We start from the raw sequence: 20,739 nt of genomic DNA, 5'->3' as shown, positions 1-20,739 counted from the left end.
ATTGAGATACAGTACCATACTTTCACTATAGTACAGTTTCTGCTCTTTAATTGAGTTAGATTGGGATACAGTACCATACTTTCACTATAGTACAGTTTCAGCTCTTTTAATTGAGTTAGATTGGGATACAGTACCATACTTTCACTATAGTACAGTTTCACAATACAGTAAACAAGGGGGTGGTTTCTGTTCTGTTTCAGGGCCTGGAGTTCCATTTGTGGCCATCTACAGCACCCAGGACACACAGAGTGAGTTCAATACTTTTCTATCAACTATTGAATGAAGCTGTGTGTATGTGTGTGTGTATGTGTGTGTGTGTGTATATGTGTGTGTGTATATGTGTGTGTATGTATGTGTGTGTGTGTGTGTGTGTGTGTGTGTGTCCTGCTGCTGTCATTGTGCCTCTGTTAGGGGGCAGAGGGTTTATCAGTGAGGGATGACAGTGTAGAGTACTAACAATCCCGGCAGCACACATGCACACACACACCCACCCACACACACACACACACACACACACACACACACACACACACACATTGACAGGGTTGGCCCATGTATAATGCAATAGTGGTATGTGATGATGACCTCATTACTGACCTCTGTGTGGCGCACTGTCCCAACCACACTTACTCGCACACACACACACACAGCCCCAAATAGTCCTAACCTCAGTCCTACTCATACTGCATGCCAATACATACAGCTGAGGACCCCCACAGGCCTACTGTGTCAAACTCTATAAGGGTGAATTGGTGCTGAGAGCCCTCCAGGCTGATTGGATTACTGAATGGTGCTCAGTGTGTACTATAAAAGATGACCTCTCTGCGTAAGAGCGGGATAATTGCATTATTTATCCAAAAGCACTGTGTAAAATTGCGGATATGGTATCAGGGCCTGATGTAGTGGCCTGGATTAAATTACAGGAGGTCCTGCGAGGTCCTTCTCTGAGAAACAAACACATGCAAATGATGCTGACAGTCCGTCTGTCTGCCATTCAGCCCACACCTTCAGTAGTTTACAGGGCGCTCCATTAGGGCAGAAAGTCCTATTCTATTGGCTATTGGCTATTCTATTCACCATTAACCCACCACCTTTAACCCATCTGTGCAGTGAACACACACACATACATACACACCAGTATAACACACACAACAAGCAGCCTGGGCAGCCATTGCTGCGGCATCCGGGGAGCAGAGAGGGTGCTCAAGGGCCCAACAGTGGCAGCTTGCCGAGCCCAGGTATCGAACAGAACTGTGATGTTCTAGACGACTAGATCAGAACATCTCCAAAACATCAGGCAGGCCTTGTGGGGTGCTGCCGGCTACGCAGTGGTCAGTACCTACCAAAAGTGACCCAAGGAAGGACAACCAGTCAACGGTGCCCAAGGCCCGCTGAGCTACCACTGCCCTAAACAAGCAGCGTGTGTATGTGTGTGTGTGCATTTGCACATCTGCATCAGCAATGGGTGCAGCTGAGAGTAGCTGAATGCATTCATTAGGAAAGGGTGTCCAAAAATATTTGGACGTATAGTGTATTTTCAAAACGGGTCTCCTTTTTTAAGGTTTAAGGTTAAAAATAGACCCATGGGTGCAATAAAGGGTTACAGGATGAAGGCTTAAGGACTGAGTATGCATTTATGGTTTGGGAAAGGATCCAAGTTCTGCATTTCATGGTTAAAAGGGTTAACTTTAGTTCTGCACGGAAGGACGTAAGGGTTATCACTCAACACTCGGAGCAGGCGCTTAAGGGTTAATTGTCTTTGACCGTCACAAGGCAGCAGCTCTGTCACTACACTTCAGACTGGAAAGCCCTGGTGATTAGAGCGGCGCTGCTGGTGTTTTAGTCTTTTCAGTCTCCATCACTATCACCAGCCCCAGCTGCTCCCTCTGCTCTGACCGCCTCCAGCTCCGGCCTTCACCAGCTCAGTTATCTCACTCGGCAGCACGGTTCTACAAACACGCTGGAAATTGCATTGCAATTTTTGTACAATGAACGCTGCATAGCTGTGTGAAGATGTATATGGATAGCCTGGATAGGCATTAAAGTGTACTCTCCCTCTCTCTCTCTGTGTGTGCCTCCCTTGCAGAGCTGATCGACATTGAGCTGAACCTGAACCTCTGGAGAACGGTGAACTCCATGCAGATGCCCAAAGTGGAATACAAAGACATACCCATCGAGGACTACAGTACGCCCTCCTACTTCCCCCTAGCCTCAGTGATGAGTACCAGACTGTATTTGTGAGAGTTAGGTTGGATGGTAGAATTGTGTGACTCTTTTTGGTGATTTGACCTTGAAATATGAAAAATGTAAAATTTCACAATTGATTCACAGATGTTACTGGAGACCCTCGTTATACAACTGATGAATATAAATAAAATAAAGTTTTAAAAAAAAAGCTTTTAGTTCAGTTTTTTTCATGTTTATACAATACGACAAAAGTATTGGGACACCTGCTCATTCACTGCTTCTTCTGAAAGCAATGGTATTAAAAAGAGTTTCCCCTGCTTTTGTTGGAGTGGCTGGAGTGGCTATCAGTGGCTGGAGTGGCTGGAGTGGCTATCAGATCTCTGAGCATTTGTAGCAGTTTATGAGTTACAGAAGCTCACAAACAACACTCCTGATTGGCTGTCTGTGTGTTTCCTTCCCCAGCTCTGACCATGCAGATCCTGAAACCTGCTGGCTTCATAGACACAGCGCACTACCCTCTACTACTGCTAGTGTGAGTCTGAACTGCCTCCACCATCACACACACACACACACACACATACACCTGTTTATAACATATGAGGACGTGGAGGTCATGCATGCAGGACATGGTCAAAAGTCAAGATGTCAGAACCAGTAGAATCAATGGACCAATAGAAATGCTCCAGTTTGACATCCATTGAAAGTTGTGGCTGTATCAGCCAGAACATTATAACCACCAAGTGAAGTGAATACCATTGGTTATCTGGTTCCAAAGGAACCTGTGAAAAGGTGGGATCTACATATTAGGTTCTAGACGACTGGGTCAGAGTGTCTCCGAAACATCAGGCAGGCCTTGTGGGGTGTTCCTAGTATGCAGTGGTCAGTGCTTACCAAAAATGCTCCAAGAAAGGACAGCCGGTGAACTGCTGACAGGGTAATGGTTGCCCAAGGCTCATTGATGGTCATGGAGGCCCCACCCACCTCACAGGATACCATGGGACACCTTCAGAGGTGTTGTGGAGACTATGGCTCAATGGGTCAGAGCTGTTTTGGTGGCATTAGGGGGAGCCACACAATTTTAGGCAAGCATATTTAAGTAGTAATATGAATATGAATGGATATAATTATGCACACACACACACACACACACACACACTCACACACACACATAAATCTAGTCAGTGTTCTGGCTGATGAAGCCAGTGGTAATCTGTCTCGGTTCTGGAACTGTCCAGCGCTGCACATGTAGTGTTTTCTCCACACTCCTTCTTCCATTCATCAGCTAATTAGACCAGTATAAATGTATAGGCTGACAAATTTCACTAACAATACACTGAATTCAGAGAACACACACTTTCTGTGAACTATTTATGATGTTCCATAAACATGAGGAATACAAAAAATGAGGCCTTATCTAGTTCTGGTCAGTTTTTTCACATTTTTGCCCAGTCTGTAGGACTATACCTTTAACACAATCCATGTTGTTTTCATGTACACTATTTGGACAAAAGTATTGGGACACCCTGCTAATTCCTGGTTTCTTCTGAAATCAAAGGTATTAAAAGGGTTTATCCTGCTTTTGTTGGAGTAATTGAAGGCTCTCTACTAGATTTTGGAGGAGGAGCATTGCTGTGAGGATTTGATTGCATTCAGCAACAAGAGCGTTACGGAGGTCAGGATGTTGGATGATCATCCCCAACTCCACAACTCATCCCACAAGTATTGGCTGGAGCTCCACCACCATCATTCCAGAGATGATCACAGATCTTTCACTGCTCCACAGCTCAATGCTGGGGGGCTTTATACCCCTCTACTAGCCCATGCCTGGCATTAGGCAGCAAACTGGCAGCAATTTCATGTCCCTACTATGAACGTTTTTACTGCAAGTCTGTCAGAGACTCTATATTTAATGTATTTACAACACTGGTCTACGCTGTCGTCCAGCCCCCCCTGCTATTGCATGCAATGCCCCCGACACTAGTGAGGGCGGACCAACACATTCCCCCCCAGGCAGGCCTCTAATTTTTTCAAACTGACCAACCAGCGCGCCTGGAGGGAAGCAACGCATACCCGACTCCGAAGCACCGGCCTGCAGATGCCAGTGATGGCCAGCATCGCAGTGAAGCGATGTGAGAAGAGAGGGCCATCTACCCACCCCGGAGAAAGCAAGGCCGACTGTGCTGGCAGCTTGACCGGGTTTCGAACCAGCGATCCTCTGACCATATTGACAGTGCTTTAGTCCGCTGGACCACTCAGGGTTTTAGTTTAGTTTTGAACAGATGCAAATTGACATGGAATTGATTTAGCTAATTGTATCCTGTAGGTGTTGTAGGTGTTTTGCTGTATTACGAGTTTAGAAAAAGTACCTTAAAGTACCCCAAAGTATCAGTAAACGCTTGTTAGCAATCGTAAAAAATTAAAATGTAAGCAGAGCTTTAGACTTGCCTTACTAGCAAATGTCCAACAAGCAGTTCTCTCTGAAAGCCGTCTTAGTCTTTCAGACCTCTCTTCAGCAACACTCCCAGCCTGAGCCTCCTCGAATCTTCTAATCCAGTTAACACACGCTTTTAATCAGTCTATTAATCTGGACTGCTTCTGCAACACAACCGGCATCTGATTACACTGCCAATGAGTCATCCCCAGCCCCAGCCCCAGCTCCATCCCCAGCCCCAGCTCCATCCCCAGCTCCATCCCCAGCTCCAGCTCCAGCTCCAGCTCCAGCTCCAGCTCCAGCTCCAGCCCCAGCCCCAGTCCCAGCCCCAGCCCCAGCCCCAGCTCCAGCCTCAGCTCCAGCCCCAGCTCCATCCCCAGCTCCAGCTCCAGAGAGAGAGAGAGAAGGAAAATGAGAAGTGGAGATAAGCCAAATTGATCTTTGGTCAAGTGTCTGAGGAAAGTTAATTACAGTGAACTGTCCTCATTTATCAGCATTTATCCATTTACTGATGTTTAGTTAGAGTTGGAGAACCATTTATCTACCAGACTCGACACAATCCAGAACTTCTTAACGTCTTAAGTGCAGTTGCCGTGCTCCACTCTACACCCTTATAAAGAAAGGTTCTGCAAAAGTTTCTTTGAGCGATGCCATCCAGGAACCATTTTGTAATAGAGATGTAATCTTTACTTTGATAAAGAACCTTCAAGAGAAAGGGATGATTTTTGGGTCTTTTAAAGGTTCTTCACACTCACACATTTCTAGGACAAACATGTGGTTCTTTATGGAACCCAAATCAAATGAAATCACTTTTATTGTCACAAAAAGAATACAAATTTACAAATAGAAATACTGAATATTTACATAAACAAAAATGCTGAATATTTACACAAATAGAAATACTGAATATTTACATAAATAGAAATACTGAATGTTAACACAAATAGAAATACTGAATGTTAACACAAATAGAAATACTGAATATTTACACAAATAGAAATACTGAATATTTACATAAATAGAAATACTGAATGTTAACACAAATAGAAATACTGAATATTTACACAAATAGAAATACTGAATATTTACATAAATAGAAATACTGAATATTTACATAAACAGAAATACTGAATATTTACATAAATAGAAATACTGAATGTTAACACAAATAGAAATACTGAATATTTACATAAACAGAAATACTGAATATTTACATAAATAGAAATACTGAATGTTAACACAAATAGAAATACTGAATATTTACATAAACAAAAATGCTGAATATTTACACAAATAGAAATACTGAATATTTACACAAATAGAAATACTTTTAGCAACGCAGCGGCCCGGGTTCGAATCCCACCTCAGCTCTTTTCTTTCTGTTTGTCTGCTCTCAGTCCGGTCAGCTCTGCTTTTGGATGCTATTAACCACTAGTACATGGTAAATCACCTAGTTAGGCGGTTGTGCCGTAACCAACACAACCTCGGTTCGATTCCCTTCGATTCTGGGTGAGCGCAACTAAACATAAAATAATATTAAATATAACTAAATATTTAATGTACCATTATTTTTGCACATGCAGGCATATTCCAGTCAGTCCGTAAACAGTAATTATGCTGTAGAATATGCAGTGCAAGTGTGTTCTTGTGTAATTTCACTAGGGTCGTCCAAACCTTTGCATAAGACTGTATGTTAGCTGCTGACTGAACTGAAATACACCCTGTCTCACACATGTGCTCGTAGCACTGTTATAAAGCCTGCTGAGAATGCAGAACCTTTGAATTGATGTGTGTGGAGTCCCACAGGGTTCTATTGTAGGGCCTATGAAACTGATGTTAATTGTAAGAGCAGTGCAGTCATGTCTCTCTCTTCATCTCTCAGGGATGGTACTCCGGGTGGACAGTCGATCTCGGAGCAGTTCCAGGTGGACTGGGCCACGGTTCTAGTCAGCAGTTTCGGTGCCATCGTGATGCGTGTTGACGGACGGGGCAGCGGTTTCCAGGGCACGAACTTCCTCCACAAGGTTCAGCGCAGGCTGGGCAGATGTGAGGAGGAGGACCAGCTAAGGGCCCTCAGGTAGAATGTTCTCCCCAATAATACCAATCTAGAACCCTGACCATTCAGCTTTACATTCTCCCTGTTCTAGAGTGTCCACACATTGTTCTAATATAATGACCTCCCCCTTTACACTGTTCTAGAATGTTCCCCCTATTCATACTAATCTAGAATCTTGACCGTTCAATCCCTGTTCTAGAGTGTTCTCCCTTGTTGACATTGTTCTAGAATGTTCTCCCCACTCAGTGTTCTAATATAATGACCTCCCCCTTTACACAGTTCTAGAATGTTTGCCCACGTTTACACTGTTCTAGAATGTTCCCCCTATTCATACTAATCTAGAATCTTGACCGTTCAATCCCTGTTCTAGAGTGTTCCTCTTTGTTGACATTGTTCTAGAATGTTCTCCTCACTCACTGTTCTAACTCCCCCTTTACACTGTTCTAGAATGTTCTTCCCCTTTCATACCAATCTAGAATCTTGACCGTTCATTCCCTGTTCTAGAGTGTTCCTCTTTGTTGACAATGTTCTAGAATGTTCTCCCCACTCACTGTTCTAATATAATGACCTCCCCTTTAAACAGTTCTAGAACATTTGCCCACTTTTACACTGTTCTAGAATGTTCCCCCTATTCATACCAATCCAAAATCTTGACCATTCAGTCCATGTTCTAGAGTGTTCTCCCTTGTTGACATTGTTCTAGAATGTTCTCCCCCTTTCATACCAATCTAGAATCTTGACCATTCAGTCTTATATATTCTCCCTGTTCTGGAGTGTTCCTCCTTGTTGACATTGTTCTAGAATGTTCTCCCCACTCACTGTTCTAATATAATGACCTCCCCCTTTCCACTGTTCTAGAATGTTCCCCCTATTCATACCAATCCAGAATCTTGACCATTCAGTCTCTGTTCTAGAGTGTTCCCCCTTGTTGACATTGTTCTAGAATGTTCTCCTCTGATCTCGCTGTTGACGATTGAGCTGCATCACTCACTGTTTAGGAAGGTTCTCCCCCACTCACAGTGTTCTAGAAAGATCCGTTTTATTCCCACTGGTTCATTTGGAGTGCTGCTAGTTTTATGGGCTGTTCTGAGGACAGATGTTCTACACTGGGATGCTCTTGTATTTGCTGGGAAGGTCTGCTGAGATGGGCAGGCACACTGACCATGGTTTACCTGTCTGTCCAGCATTATAGCACAAGAGCCGTACATCGACAAAACCAGGATCGGCGCTTTTGGAGAGGTAAGAGAACTGTAATCCTCTTCCACACTCCATCAACTTCACCTGCAACAGGAACTAATTCATAATTTGTGAAAAAAATAGGACACCCCATGAACACAGTTGTCTTTTTTTTTTTTACATATGTTTTCACTTGTTAAACATATTTTTTAAACTAATTTTTCTACATGACTGTACCACCCCGTGACACTATCTCACACATGTAAGTGTTTCCCTGCTTGGACTCAGAGGATTCATTCACCTTTTGAACCCTAGCTTTATGATTCTGTTTTAAATTCTGATATTTATGCTATTTTTGTTTTGTTTGTGGAGTCCCGCAGGGTTCTATTGTAGGGTCTCTAAAACTGTTGACACTGTTCTAGAATGTTCTCCCCTTTCATACCAGTCTAGAATCCTGACCATTCAGTCTTATATTCTCCCTGTTCTAGAGTGTTCTAGAAAGTTCTCCCTATTTATACCAGTCTAGAATCTTGACCATTCAGTCTTATATTCTCCCTGTTCTAGAGTGTTCTAGAAAGTTCTCCCTATTTATACCAGTCTAGAATCTTGACCATTCAGTCTTATATTCTCCCTGTTCTAGAGTGTTCTAGAAAGTTCTCCCTATTTATACCAGTCTAGAATCCTGACCATTCAGTCTTATATTCTCCCTGTTCTAGAAAGTTCTCCCTGTTTATACCAGTCTAGAATCCTGACCATTCAGTCTTATATTCTCCCTGTTCTAGAGTGTTCTAGAAAGTTTTCCCTATTCATACCAATCTAGAATCTTGACCATTCAGTCTTATATTCTCCCTGTTCTAGAAAGTTTTCCCTATTCATACCAATCTAGAATCCTGACCATTCAGATAAAACAGAATCTGTGCTCATGTCCAGATACTGTGATCATGTCCTTGCACAGCACTGACATTTTTGCACCTGCTATATAATATTTCTATGTATATATTGTACATATTTATATATTTGGGCAATGCTACTGTTTGCATTTCTGGTAGATGCTGTTGATGTACTTGTACAAAGCAATGACAGTAAAGTTGAGTCTATCTAATCTATATCTATCTATCTAATGCTGCACCAACTAATGCACTACTCTGCTGATGCAGGCTGGCAGTGAAAGAAGTTACTCTGCCTTGAAATATACCAACAGTTTACAATTATGTGTGTCTGCATGGATATATATATATATATAGAAACAGTGCACGACTAAAGACTTTTCTGTTCAAAGCAGATAGGACAGAAAAATAGGATAGGATAAATCCTCGTAGCTTTACATGTATCGTCACTGTCATGCAAAAACCTTGCTATTCACACTGTGACTTTTCACCTTTTTGCACCATATTTATTATTTTTACCAGATTATTATTATTTTTTTTTTATTGCACCAACGGAACAGCGGCTTTATCCATATAATGTGTGTGTATTTATATATATATATATATATATATTGCAAAAGTATTCCCCCTTTCAACCTTTTGCCACATTTTAGGCTTCAAACATAAAGATATGAAATTGTAATTTTTTGTGAAGAATCAACAACAAGTGGGACACAATCGTGAAGTGGAACAAAATTTATTGGATATTTTAAACTTTTTTTAGAAATAATGAAAAGTGGGGTATGCAATATTATTCGGCCCCTTTACTTTCATTGCAGCAAACTTACTCCAGAAGTTCAGTGAGGATCTCTGAATGATCCGATGTTAACCTAAATGACTGATGATGATGAATAGAATCCACCTGTGTGTAATCAAGTCTCCGAATAAATGCACCTGCTCTGTGATAGTCTTAGAGTTCTGTTTAAAGTGCAGAGAGCATCATGAAGGCCGAGGAACACACCAGGCAGATCCGAGATACTGTTGTGGAGAAGTTTAAAGCCGGATTTGGATACAAAAAGATTTCCCAAGCTTTAAACATCTCAAGGAACACTGTGCAAGCGATCATATTGAAATGAAAGGAGTATCAGACCACTGCAAATCTACCAAGACCTGGCCGTCCCTCTAAACTTTCAGCTCAAACAAGGAGAAGACTGATCAGAGATGCAGCCAAGAGGCCCATGATCACTCTGGATGAACTGCAGAGATCTACAGCTGAGGTGGGAGACTCTGTCCATAGGACAACAATCAGTCATACACTGCACAAATCTGGCCTTTATGGAAGAGTGGCAAGAAGAAAGCCATTTCTCAAAGATATCCATAAAAAGTCTCGTTTAAAGTTTGCCACAAGCCACCTGGGAGACACACCAAACATGTGGAAGAAGGTGCTCTGGTCAGATGAAACCAAAATCGAACTTTTTGGCCACAATGCAAAATGTAACACAGCTCATCACCCTGAACATACCATCCCCACTGTCAAACATGGTGGTGGCAGCATCATGGTTTGGGCCTGCAGGGACAGGGAAGATGGTTAAAATTGATGGGAAGATGGATGGAGTCAAATACAGGACCATTCTGGAAGAAAACCTGTTGGAGTCTGCAAAAGACCTGAGACTGGGACGGAGATTTATCTTCCAACAAGACAATGATCCAAAACATAATGCAAAATCTACAGTGGAATGGTTCACAAATAAACGTATCCAGGTGTTAGAATGGCCAAGTCAAAGTCCAGACCTGAATCCAATCGAGAATCCGTGGAAAGAGCTGAAAACTGCTGTTCACAAACGCTCTCCATCCAGCCTCACTGAGCTCGAGCTGTTTTGCAAGGAGGAATGGGCAAAAATTTCAGTCTCTGAAAACTGATAGAGACATACCCCAAGCGACTTGCAGCTGTAATCGCAGCAAAAAGTGGCGCTACAAAGTTTTAACGCAAGGGGGCCGAATAATAATGCGCGCCCCACTTTTCAGTTTTTTATTTCTTAAAAAAGTTTAAAATATCCAATACATTTCGTTCCACTTCATGATTGTGTCCCACTTGTTGTTGATTCTTCACAAAAAATTACAATTTCATATCTTTATGTTTGAAGCCTGAAATGTGGCAAAAGGTTGAAAAGTTCAAAGGCGAATACTTTTGCAAGGCACTATATATGTATGTATGTATGTATTTATATACACATACATACATACATATACAGTGCCTTGCAAATACAGCTCCAGCTGTATACAGCTGTATATACAGCTCCAGAAAAAAATAAGAAATGAAGGGGTCACCCTACAGGATCAGTTTCTCTGGTTTTAATTTAAGGAAAATAAACATTTATACATTATATTTCATAAACAACATTTCCCCTAAATTTCAAATAAAAATATATACAATTTAGAGCATTTATTTGCAGAAATGACAATTGTTCAAATAATGCAAAGAAATGATTATATCAATTAAAATGCAAATAAATTATTATTGAAATTTAAACAACACAGTACTAATATTTGAAACAGGGCAAGAGTAAATATTTTACTGTCCAAAGCAAATTTTTCCAGTTGGTCTGGGTGTACCCTGGCAAACTTTAGTCCTGTAATGTTTTTTATTTTAAAGAAGATCAAACATCCACATATTAAAATATGTTAAAGACAGAGGCTTTCATGTGGTGTCCTCATGACTGTAGGTATCCTCAAATTCCAATAGGGCTGAAATAGCATTGCTGTCCACTTATTAATGGACCTGATGGTCTATGGAAACATCTTAAAGAATGCTCCTACAATATTATAATTCAGTATCGTCTCTCCTGCTGTACTGAACAGTAGTTTGATGGTATCTGCCCTCAGTTCTGCTAGCGCTAGCACAAGGAATAAGACAACAGTGGTCTTCTGTTAGTTAGCCTGCCAAATGTAGGCTGTAAATGTACAGCCGCATGATGAAGCAGCTCCCGGTCCCAGGCCTGGCGATCTATTCCCCTGAACAGTTTCCTGCTTTTCCTTCTTTAACACAATCTTATTGACCTCATCAGTTAATTACAGAGCCCCTGGAGAGCGGGAGTGGACGTGTTAGGAGAGGGGAAGGCATGAAAGCGTGCAGGGGGGGTAGGGTCTCCAGGACTGAGACTGCTGAACGCTGATGTAAAACATGCCCTCTGGGCAGCAGAGTAGCTGTTTATCAAGCTTGCAGTCTAATGAGAAATGCTGTAGTTAGGACCGGAACACAGCTGTGTTGTGAAAGATGGGGACTGGGGGACATAAATCCTCCCAGCTTCACATGTATGGTCAGTGTAATGCAAAAACCAAAAACCCTGTGACTTTGCACCATTTTGCACCATATTTATTATTTTTACCAGATTATTTATTTTATAAATTGCTCCAATGCAACAGCGTCTTTATCCATATAATGTGTGCATACATATATATATATATATATATATATATATGTCAGCCCCTCTGTATCACGCCCTCCCCCGGGGCGATTCCGAGCCGCCGCCCACAGGCCCAAATAAGGACTTCCGCCTCGTTTGGTTCTTTTCATGTGTTTCAGTTCAGTTGTGTTCATGCATTTCACCTGAGGCTGGGGGTACTTAAGGAGCCTCAACGCTTTGTTCGAGGCCGAGAATTGCTTGCTTCAAACCTTGAGGTTCCCGTTACTGCTCACAGTGTGTTAAGGCCAGCTTCTGATCTACGTCCTCGTTCGCGAGCAGGCCACCCGGCCATTCAAGGACTCAGCAAGGCTCGCTCAGCCAAGATATAACCATGACTCTCGTTCCAGCTAGGCGACCCACGCTCACGCAGCAGTGCCAGGTTTGGTCAGCCTAGCCGTTCTTGCCTAGTAGCTGGTCTTTATATATATATATGTATATATATATATATATATATATATATATATATATATATACAGTGGGGGAAAAAAGTAGTGCAGTCTTGTTTGCCCCCCACACATTTAATTACTGTAAATACAGTAATTTCATATGCATACGTGCCACCCAGAAACCTCAAGTTATACACTATTGCATTTGCATCGTATAATGGGAACCGTAGTGGGTTGAGTATTGCTATGTTGACTGTAGTCTTGTTTGACCCCCCTCCTCCACCCCCACCCACTCCTCCATACCCAAAGATGGTACAGTGAAACCAGCTTTAAATATATCGCCACTGTCTCGTGAAAACCTTGCTATTCACACTGTGAGTTTATACACATGCACATTTTTTGTTATCAAATCACGTAGATGCTCAGGTAATACTCAGTACACGCTATTAGGGTAAATACGGTAATTTCACATGCACGCGTGCCATCCGGAAACCTTAAACTGTAAGCCATTACTTTTGCATGGTATAATGGGAACTGTAGTGGTTTATAAGTATTGCTATAGTAACTGTTGTCTTGTTTGCCCCCCACCACAAACCTTTCTTGTCTCTCAAGTATTTCTTGCAATTCTGACGTTAACATCTTTTTTCAGCTCATGAAATCGAGGTGGACTGGATGAGGACAATTAACGTGGGCTTTAAATGACTGAAATACTGTGCTGTAAACTTCCACAGTATCTTCATAAATATGACTTCAGTACTGTATTTGTAAAGGTGTCACATCTCCAAGAAAGGCCAAAGAAGGCCTGTAACACAGTATTTAATAGGCGAATGTGAAGAGAGCTCTTAAAAGAGCTTAGATAGCCAGGTGAGCTCAGGATTATGGAGGATTCAGGAGTTTGGGACCAGGGTTCAAGAGTTATGCTCATAGTCTGTCTGTGTGTTGTGTGTTACAGGTGTACGGGGGATACATCACTAGCCTCCTGCTCAGCTCTGAAGACTCTGTACTGAAGTGTGGAGCCGTTCTCTCACCCATCACTGACTTCGAGCTGTATGGTAGGCTGTGTGTGAGTGTGTGTGTGTGTGTTTGTGTGTGTGTTGCTGTTGTAGTAGGTCTTATCGTTAAGGTTTGTGAGCTGGTGTCTGAAGCTGGAGCTACGAGGCTAATGTAGCAAGCATGGGCTGAAGTCGGTCACATACCGGGACACACAATTAGGACATCCCATGAAGACCTTTTGTCTTATTAAACATATTTAAACCTCTGGAGATTTTTCCTCAGACGACAATAACATTTCTATTAATTTTATTTTATAAATGATGTTTGAAGACATTGCTTTAATTGTCCGTACATGTCCGAATATTTCTGGACACCCCTTCTAATAAATTCAGCATTCAGCTACTTTAAGTTGTACCTATTGCTGACACAGATGTGCAAATGCTATCACAGCTGGTCTAGTCCCTGTAAAGAAGTACTGCCAATAGATTAGGAGCAGATCAACATCATGAACCTATCGGCTCCATGCTGCCCAATAAAGCCAGGCGTGGGCTAGTAGAGGGGTATAAAGCCCCCCCAGCATTGAGGAGCTGTGGAGCAGTGGAAGAGCTGTGTTCTCTGGAGCGATGGATGGTGGTGGAGCTCCATCTAGTACTTTTGGGTTGAGTTGGGGAGGAGTTGGGGATGATGAGGTGGGGTGATGCATCCTGACCTCACTAACGCTCTTGTCGCCGAATGCAATCAAATCCTCACAGCAATGTTCCTCCTCCAAAATCTAGTAGAAACTCTTCTTTCCTGGACAGTAGAGACAGTAACTTTAACAAAAGCAGGATCAGCTCTTTCTAATACATTCGAGTCCAAATACTTTTGTCCTTAAGTATTAAGGAGCGTATTACCTCCCTATCTCAAGATTGTTCAAATGAAGATCGAATCTCCAGATGTTTAAGATGTTTTCATGGGGTGTGGCCTATTTTTGTCACATGACTGTATATAATGTAATATGTATGTAATAGCAGCCATCCCGAAGCCTGAATTGTTTGTATGCTGATTGACTGCATTTGGACTATGGAGGCAATTTATGGAGGCAATATTTACAAATATTAATATTAATATCTTTTTTGCAAAAAATAACTTTTATTCACAGTTTTAACAACAAAATAAAATACAATAACACAGACGCACAAACATATCCATCAGTACCAGTCATGACAGTAAAGCATACGCCCCACATAATCAATAGTCCTGGAGTCTGGCAGTGGCCTTTTCCAGACCTGATGCAGTAGATCTCAGTTGGACGTCCTGCTCTCCTTTTTACTGCTGTGGAGAAGACTGAAATTATGAGTACTGTTATTTTATAGTGTGTGTTTCGATCCTGCTGTCTGCTCACTGTCAGCTGCTCAGACAGAGTAGGGCTGGGCTTTCAGGAGCACTGAGAGAGGAGTCTTTCATTCAGGGCTGCATCTGAACACTTGGGGGCCTAAGAAGCATCCCGTCCATCCTAATCATATAATATTTTATACCAAAAAAATTACAAATATTAACAGTTTGTTTTAATCAGGAAAAAAATGTAATGTCCAATTTTAAGGTATTACAATTAAGCATAAATAAATAAATATATAAATATTAGGGCTGTCAAATGAACGCATTAATTTCGACTAATTAATGAAAGAAAAAATTATGCGTAAAAAATTCATTCATTGATTTCATTTGACTTTCATTAGAATTGTTTTTAACTTTACAGTAAAAAGTGATGAATGTGATTAATGTAGATGAATTAATCACAGAGCTTGTAGTTAATTTGATTATTTTTTGTAATCACTTGACAGCACTAATAAATATATTAGAAAAGTGAACTGAATGGTTGCTCAGTTTAAAGCAGCAGTATGTAACATTTTTACCTTTAAACAGCAGCGTCTAAATAATGTTGACGCTCCACTGACTGTACTGGGAGAATAGGGACGCTGCGGTTGCTACTCCGGGATCGGGTTGCTGCTAACTGCACTGTGTAACTCTGCTGAAGTGGGCAGGACAAGTCTTTTGGGAGAGCTATGTAACGCTGCGTTAACCCTTTAGTCATATCAGTGTAAAATCCTGTAGTGTTTCTCTACCGCCTACTCAGCCCACATGCCTCTCTACCTTTCTGTGATGGCTCTGTATCTCTCAGCTTGTCCAGACAAGCGCGTCCTTTAGTAGTGTCTCAAAGCGTGAATTATGCTTCCAGACTGTAGGGGGAGCCCAGGAGCAAGAAAATGCCAATTTTCCATAGTGTTGCTTTAAGTGGCTCTCATTTTTAGGCTACTGCTAGGCTGTTGCTATGTGGTCACTAGGGAAAAGGTAAAACTAGAGTTTTTGCCCAATAGCTATGGTGTTTCTAGATGGTAGCTAGGTGGTTGCTATGGGGTGCAATGGTATAGAGATTTGCGAGTGTGAAGAACCTTTTAAAGAATAAAAAGTAACCTTTGATTGAACGTAGAGCCTTTACATCATGCGGAACTTACATCTGTATCTCTTACATCTCATCTACAAAAATGGTTCTTTAAAGAACCATCAACTAAATGTTTTTTAAGGATCCATTTCAGCATCTTTATTAGTTTTAAGAGTGTATACAAAGAGATATACTCTGGCAAAAAGTATAATAAAAATTCTAGAATGTCTTTATTACATTTTATTTAATTTATTGAATTGTGTATAAAATTAATATTAATGATTTACTCAGCGGATCTTAGCATGGACATATGGTTCTGGGACAGAAATAAAAGGGGAAAAAAGGGTCTACACACTCGCACATCTGGAGGATTTTGAAGGTAATAGTTGGTTCTTCTGTGGCATTGCTTAAAGGAGCTCTTTCTGAGGCCTTTATCTGTAGGAGGGTAGGTCAGAACCTCAGCTGGAGCAGGGAAACAGTTCTGATCACTAATAATGCTCTCATCTGCTTTCCAGCGTCTGCCTTTTCAGAGAGATATCTGGGCCTTCCTAAACCAGACAGACGGGCGTATGAGGTACGTCCCCTCCAGTGCAGGTTCAGATACAGACAGTGTGCAGCTGTACAGTCACTAAAATTAAGGAACTGTGCTCTGCTTCTTTCCTTTATCCACAGATGAGCAATCTGGCATACCGGGCGTCTCAGTTTGTGGACAGGAAGTTTTTGATCATTCATCCGACTGCAGATGGTAGGTTCATCCCAAAACCACGCAATTTATTTGGATCAGATACCAAGAAATATGAAGACCAATATCCTATTTTTTTTTCTAGTGCCCATCTTTCTGACTCTAGAGTGAAAAATGCATGATCAAAAATACATGTTCATTAGTCTGAAGTAAAGAGTAGAGTGTCTACCTGTAATTAACTCTATATAACATTAGAATAAACCCAAATAAGCATAAAGTCAGTGGTCAGTAAGAGTGTCTACCTGTAATTAACTCTATATAACATTAGAATAAACCCAAATAATCATAAAGTCAGTGGTCAGTGAGAGTGTCTACCTGTAATTAACTCTATATAACATTAGAATAAACCCAAATAAACATAGTCAGTGGTCAGTGAGAGTGTCTACCTGTAATTAACTCTATATAACATTAGAATAAACCCAAATAAACATAAAGTCAGTGGTCAGTGAGAGTGTCTACCTGTAATTAACTCTATATAACATTAGAATAAACCCAAATAAACATAAAGTCAGTGGTCAGTGAGAGTGTCTACCTGTAATTAACTCTATATAACATTAGAATAAACCCAAATAATCATAGTCAGTGGTCAGTGAGAGTGTCTACCCGTAATTAACTCTATATAACATTAGAATAAACCCAAATAAGCATAAAGTCAGTGGTCAGTAAGAGTGTCTACCTGTAATTAACTCTATATAACATTAGAATAAACCCAAATAATCATAAAGTCAGTGGTCAGTGAGAGTGTCTACCTGTAATTAACTCTATATAACATTAGAATAAACCCAAATAAACATAGTCAGTGGTCAGTGAGAGTGTCTACCTGTAATTAACTCTATATAACATTAGAATAAACCCAAATAAACATAAAGTCAGTGGTCAGTGAGAGTGTCTCCCTGTAATTAACTCTATATAACATTAGAATAAACCCAAATAAACATAAAGTCAGTGGTCAGTGAGAGTGTCTACCTGTAATTAACTCTATATAACATTAGAATAAACCCAAATAAACATAGTCAGTGGTCAGTGAGAGTGTCTACCTGTAATTAACTCTATATAACATTAGAATAAACCCAAATAAACATAAAGTCAGTGGTCAGTGAGAGTGTCTCCCTGTAATTAACTCTATATAACATTAGAATAAACCCAAATAAACATAAAGTCAGTGGTCAGTGAGAGTGTCTACCTGTAATTAACTCTATATAACATTAGAATAAACACAAATAAACAAAGTCAGTGGTCAGTGAGAGTGTCTACCTGTAATTAACTCTATATAACATTAGAATAAACCCAAATAAACTTAGTCAGTGGTCATCAAGAGTGTCTACCTGTAAAACTCTATATAACATTAGAATAAACCTAAATAAACATAGTCAGTGGTCAGTGAGAGTGTCTACCTGTAATTAACTCTATATAACATTAGAATAAACCCAAATAAACATAAAGTCAGTGGTCAGTGAGAGTGTCTACCTGTAATTAACTCTATATAACATTAGAATAAACCCAAATAAACATAGTCAGTGGTCATCAAGAGTGTCTACCTGTAAAACTCTATATAACATTAGAATAAACCTAAATAAACATAGTCAGTGGTCATCGAGAGTGTCTACCTGTAAAACTCAATCTAACATTAGAATAAACCCAAATAAACATAAAGTCAGTGGTCAGTAAGAGTGTCTACCTGTAATTAACTCTATATAACAGAATAAACCCAAATAAACATAGTCAGTGGTCAGTAAGAGTGTCTACCTGTAAAACTCAATATAACATTAGAATAAACCCAAATAAACATAGTCAGTGGTCATCAAGAGTGTCTACCTGTAAAACTCTATATAACATTAGAATAAACCTAAATAAACATAAAGTCAGTGGTCATCGAGAGTGTCTACCTGTAAAACTCAATATAACATTAGAATAAACCTTAATAATCATAAAGTCAGTGGTCAGTGGGAGTGTCTACCTGTAATTAACTCTATATAACATTAGAATAAACCCAAATAAACATAAAGTCAGTGGTCAGTAAGAGTGTCTACCTGTAATTAACTCTATATAACATTAGAATAAACCCAAATAAACATAGTCAGTGGTCATCGAGAGTGTCTACCTGTAATTAACTCTATATAACATTAGAATAAACCCAAATAAACATAAAGTCAGTGGTCATTGAGAGTATCTACCTGTAATTAACTCTATATAACATTAGAATAAACCCAAATAAACATAAAGTCAGTGGCCAGTGAGTATCTACCTGTAATTAACTCTATGTAACATTAGAATAAACCTTAATAATCATAAAGTCAGTGGCCAGTGAGTATCTACCTGTAATTAACTCTATGTAACATTAGAATAAACCTTAATAATCATAAAGTCAGTGGCCAGTGAGTATCTACCTGTAATTAACTCTATGTAACATTAGAATAAACCTTAATAATCATAAAGTCAGTGGTCAGTGAGAGTGTCTACCTGTAATTAACTCTATATAACATTAGAATAAACTATTTTAGAGATATATTTTTATATCATTTATATCATATATTTTATATTTTAAGGACTTTGTGTTAGTACAGCATTCAGAGAATTTGGCTCTGACTCTAGACTTTTGGGGTTTGGTGGCAGCTGATCCTCACTGCCACTGTGTCCTTGAGCAAGGCACTTAACCTCCAGCTGCCCCACAGAGACGGCCCCTGCTGGTGGTTAATTAAGTGGCCTTGGATGAAAGTATCAGCTAAATATAAATGTTCTTTTTTTTCCCTTTGCAGAAAAAGTACATTTTCAGCACACGGCCAAATTCATCTCCAAGTTAATCAGCGAGAAAGCCAACTACACTCTACAGGTAATAGACCACCTGTGTCTGCGACTGCTACGTACGTACTTTGCCTTGCAGATTCACAGATTCGTGCTGCGCCAGCAAGTTAATTGCTGTCGAAGTACATGAAGAAGTTTCTGCGTTCTTCATCTACTGCTACAGCCAAGGATTTCGCCGATACCCGATAGCTAACTAGATTAGCTCTCCATTGATCCCAGAGGGCATGGACACCTGTTGTGTCTTGGCAACTAGGCTCAGTACGGAAGTTCACTTCGGCCTGGATTTGTCTTGGCAACATTTTGTTATGGATCAATAAACCTGATCAATGAACAAGCCTTTTCTGAGTGGCGGTGGGAATGTTATAGCAGGAAACACCTGGAAAACTGGGCTCTATCCAAAAAATAAAAATGAATCCAGAAGCAGATCCATAAACCAGAAGAACATAACATGGTGGTGTCAACAGGTGTCCAAATAATTGGCCTAGAGAGGGACTATCGGCTGTAGATGTGACGGCTCCTCACATTATGAGGAAACATCTGAATGCTTTGGTGGTTCAACAATTGGTTGAAAAGCTTTTCATACAAAAGGAAACCTTATGGGTCTTTATGGAATTTTTGTTTGTGGACACCCCTTCTAGTGAATGCATTCGGCTACTTTGAGTGGCACCCATTGCTGAGGGGCTACTAGAGGGGTACAAAGCCCCCCAAAGCGTTGAGCTGTGGAGCAGTGGAACTGGTGCTCCATCCAGTACTTTTGGGATGAGTTGGAGAAATAAACATGAACCTATTGGCCTCAATGCTGCCTAATAATGCCAGGCGTGGGCTAGTAGAGGGGTTTAAAGCTCCACAGCTCAATGCTGGGAGTGGAAGAGCTGTGTTCTCTGGAATGATGGGGTTGAGCTGGACAGAAGTTGGGGAAAATGAGGTGGGGTGGTGATCATCATCCTGACCTCAGAAAATCGAGCAGAAAGCCTTCTTCCCTGGACAGTAGAGACAGTTACTCCAACAAAATCAGGATAAAAACATTTTCAACACCCTTGATTTCAGAAGAAACGATGAACGAGCAGGTGTCCCCATACTTTTGTCCAAAATTCTCATCGTAAATATGGACTAGAGTCCATAAATAGGAAGCTAAACAAGAAAACTCAACTACATATACAGGCATGATTACTGCGATTACTGGGCCACTGTATTCCTGTGACAGCGTGATCTGC

General features: G+C 40.7%; 1 protein-coding gene across 5 annotated transcripts in view; it reads left to right on the top strand.

Annotated features, from left to right (window-relative positions):
- The window catches only part of dpp6a (dipeptidyl-peptidase 6a), a 461,345-nt gene that overhangs the window by 435,383 nt on the left and 5,223 nt on the right, over nt 1-20,739 (top strand). For all 5 annotated transcript variants that reach the window (XM_072679277.1, XM_072679276.1, XM_072679278.1 and 2 more), the window contains 9 exons: nt 201-248; nt 2,087-2,185; nt 2,650-2,719; nt 6,501-6,695; nt 7,859-7,913; nt 13,519-13,618; nt 16,497-16,555; nt 16,654-16,726; nt 19,480-19,553. In XM_072679277.1, coding sequence (XP_072535378.1) covers nt 201-248; nt 2,087-2,185; nt 2,650-2,719; nt 6,501-6,695; nt 7,859-7,913; nt 13,519-13,618; nt 16,497-16,555; nt 16,654-16,726; nt 19,480-19,553 — 773 coding nt within the window. The remainder of the gene's footprint in view (nt 1-200; nt 249-2,086; nt 2,186-2,649; nt 2,720-6,500; nt 6,696-7,858; nt 7,914-13,518; nt 13,619-16,496; nt 16,556-16,653; nt 16,727-19,479; nt 19,554-20,739) is intronic.

This window comes from Salminus brasiliensis, chromosome 5 (assembly GCF_030463535.1).
Source record: "Salminus brasiliensis chromosome 5, fSalBra1.hap2, whole genome shotgun sequence".
In the NCBI taxonomy this organism is placed as follows: Eukaryota; Metazoa; Chordata; class Actinopteri; order Characiformes; family Bryconidae; genus Salminus; species Salminus brasiliensis.
Note: the sequence above shows the minus strand (reverse complement) of the source record. Positions and strands in the feature narration are given on the sequence as shown.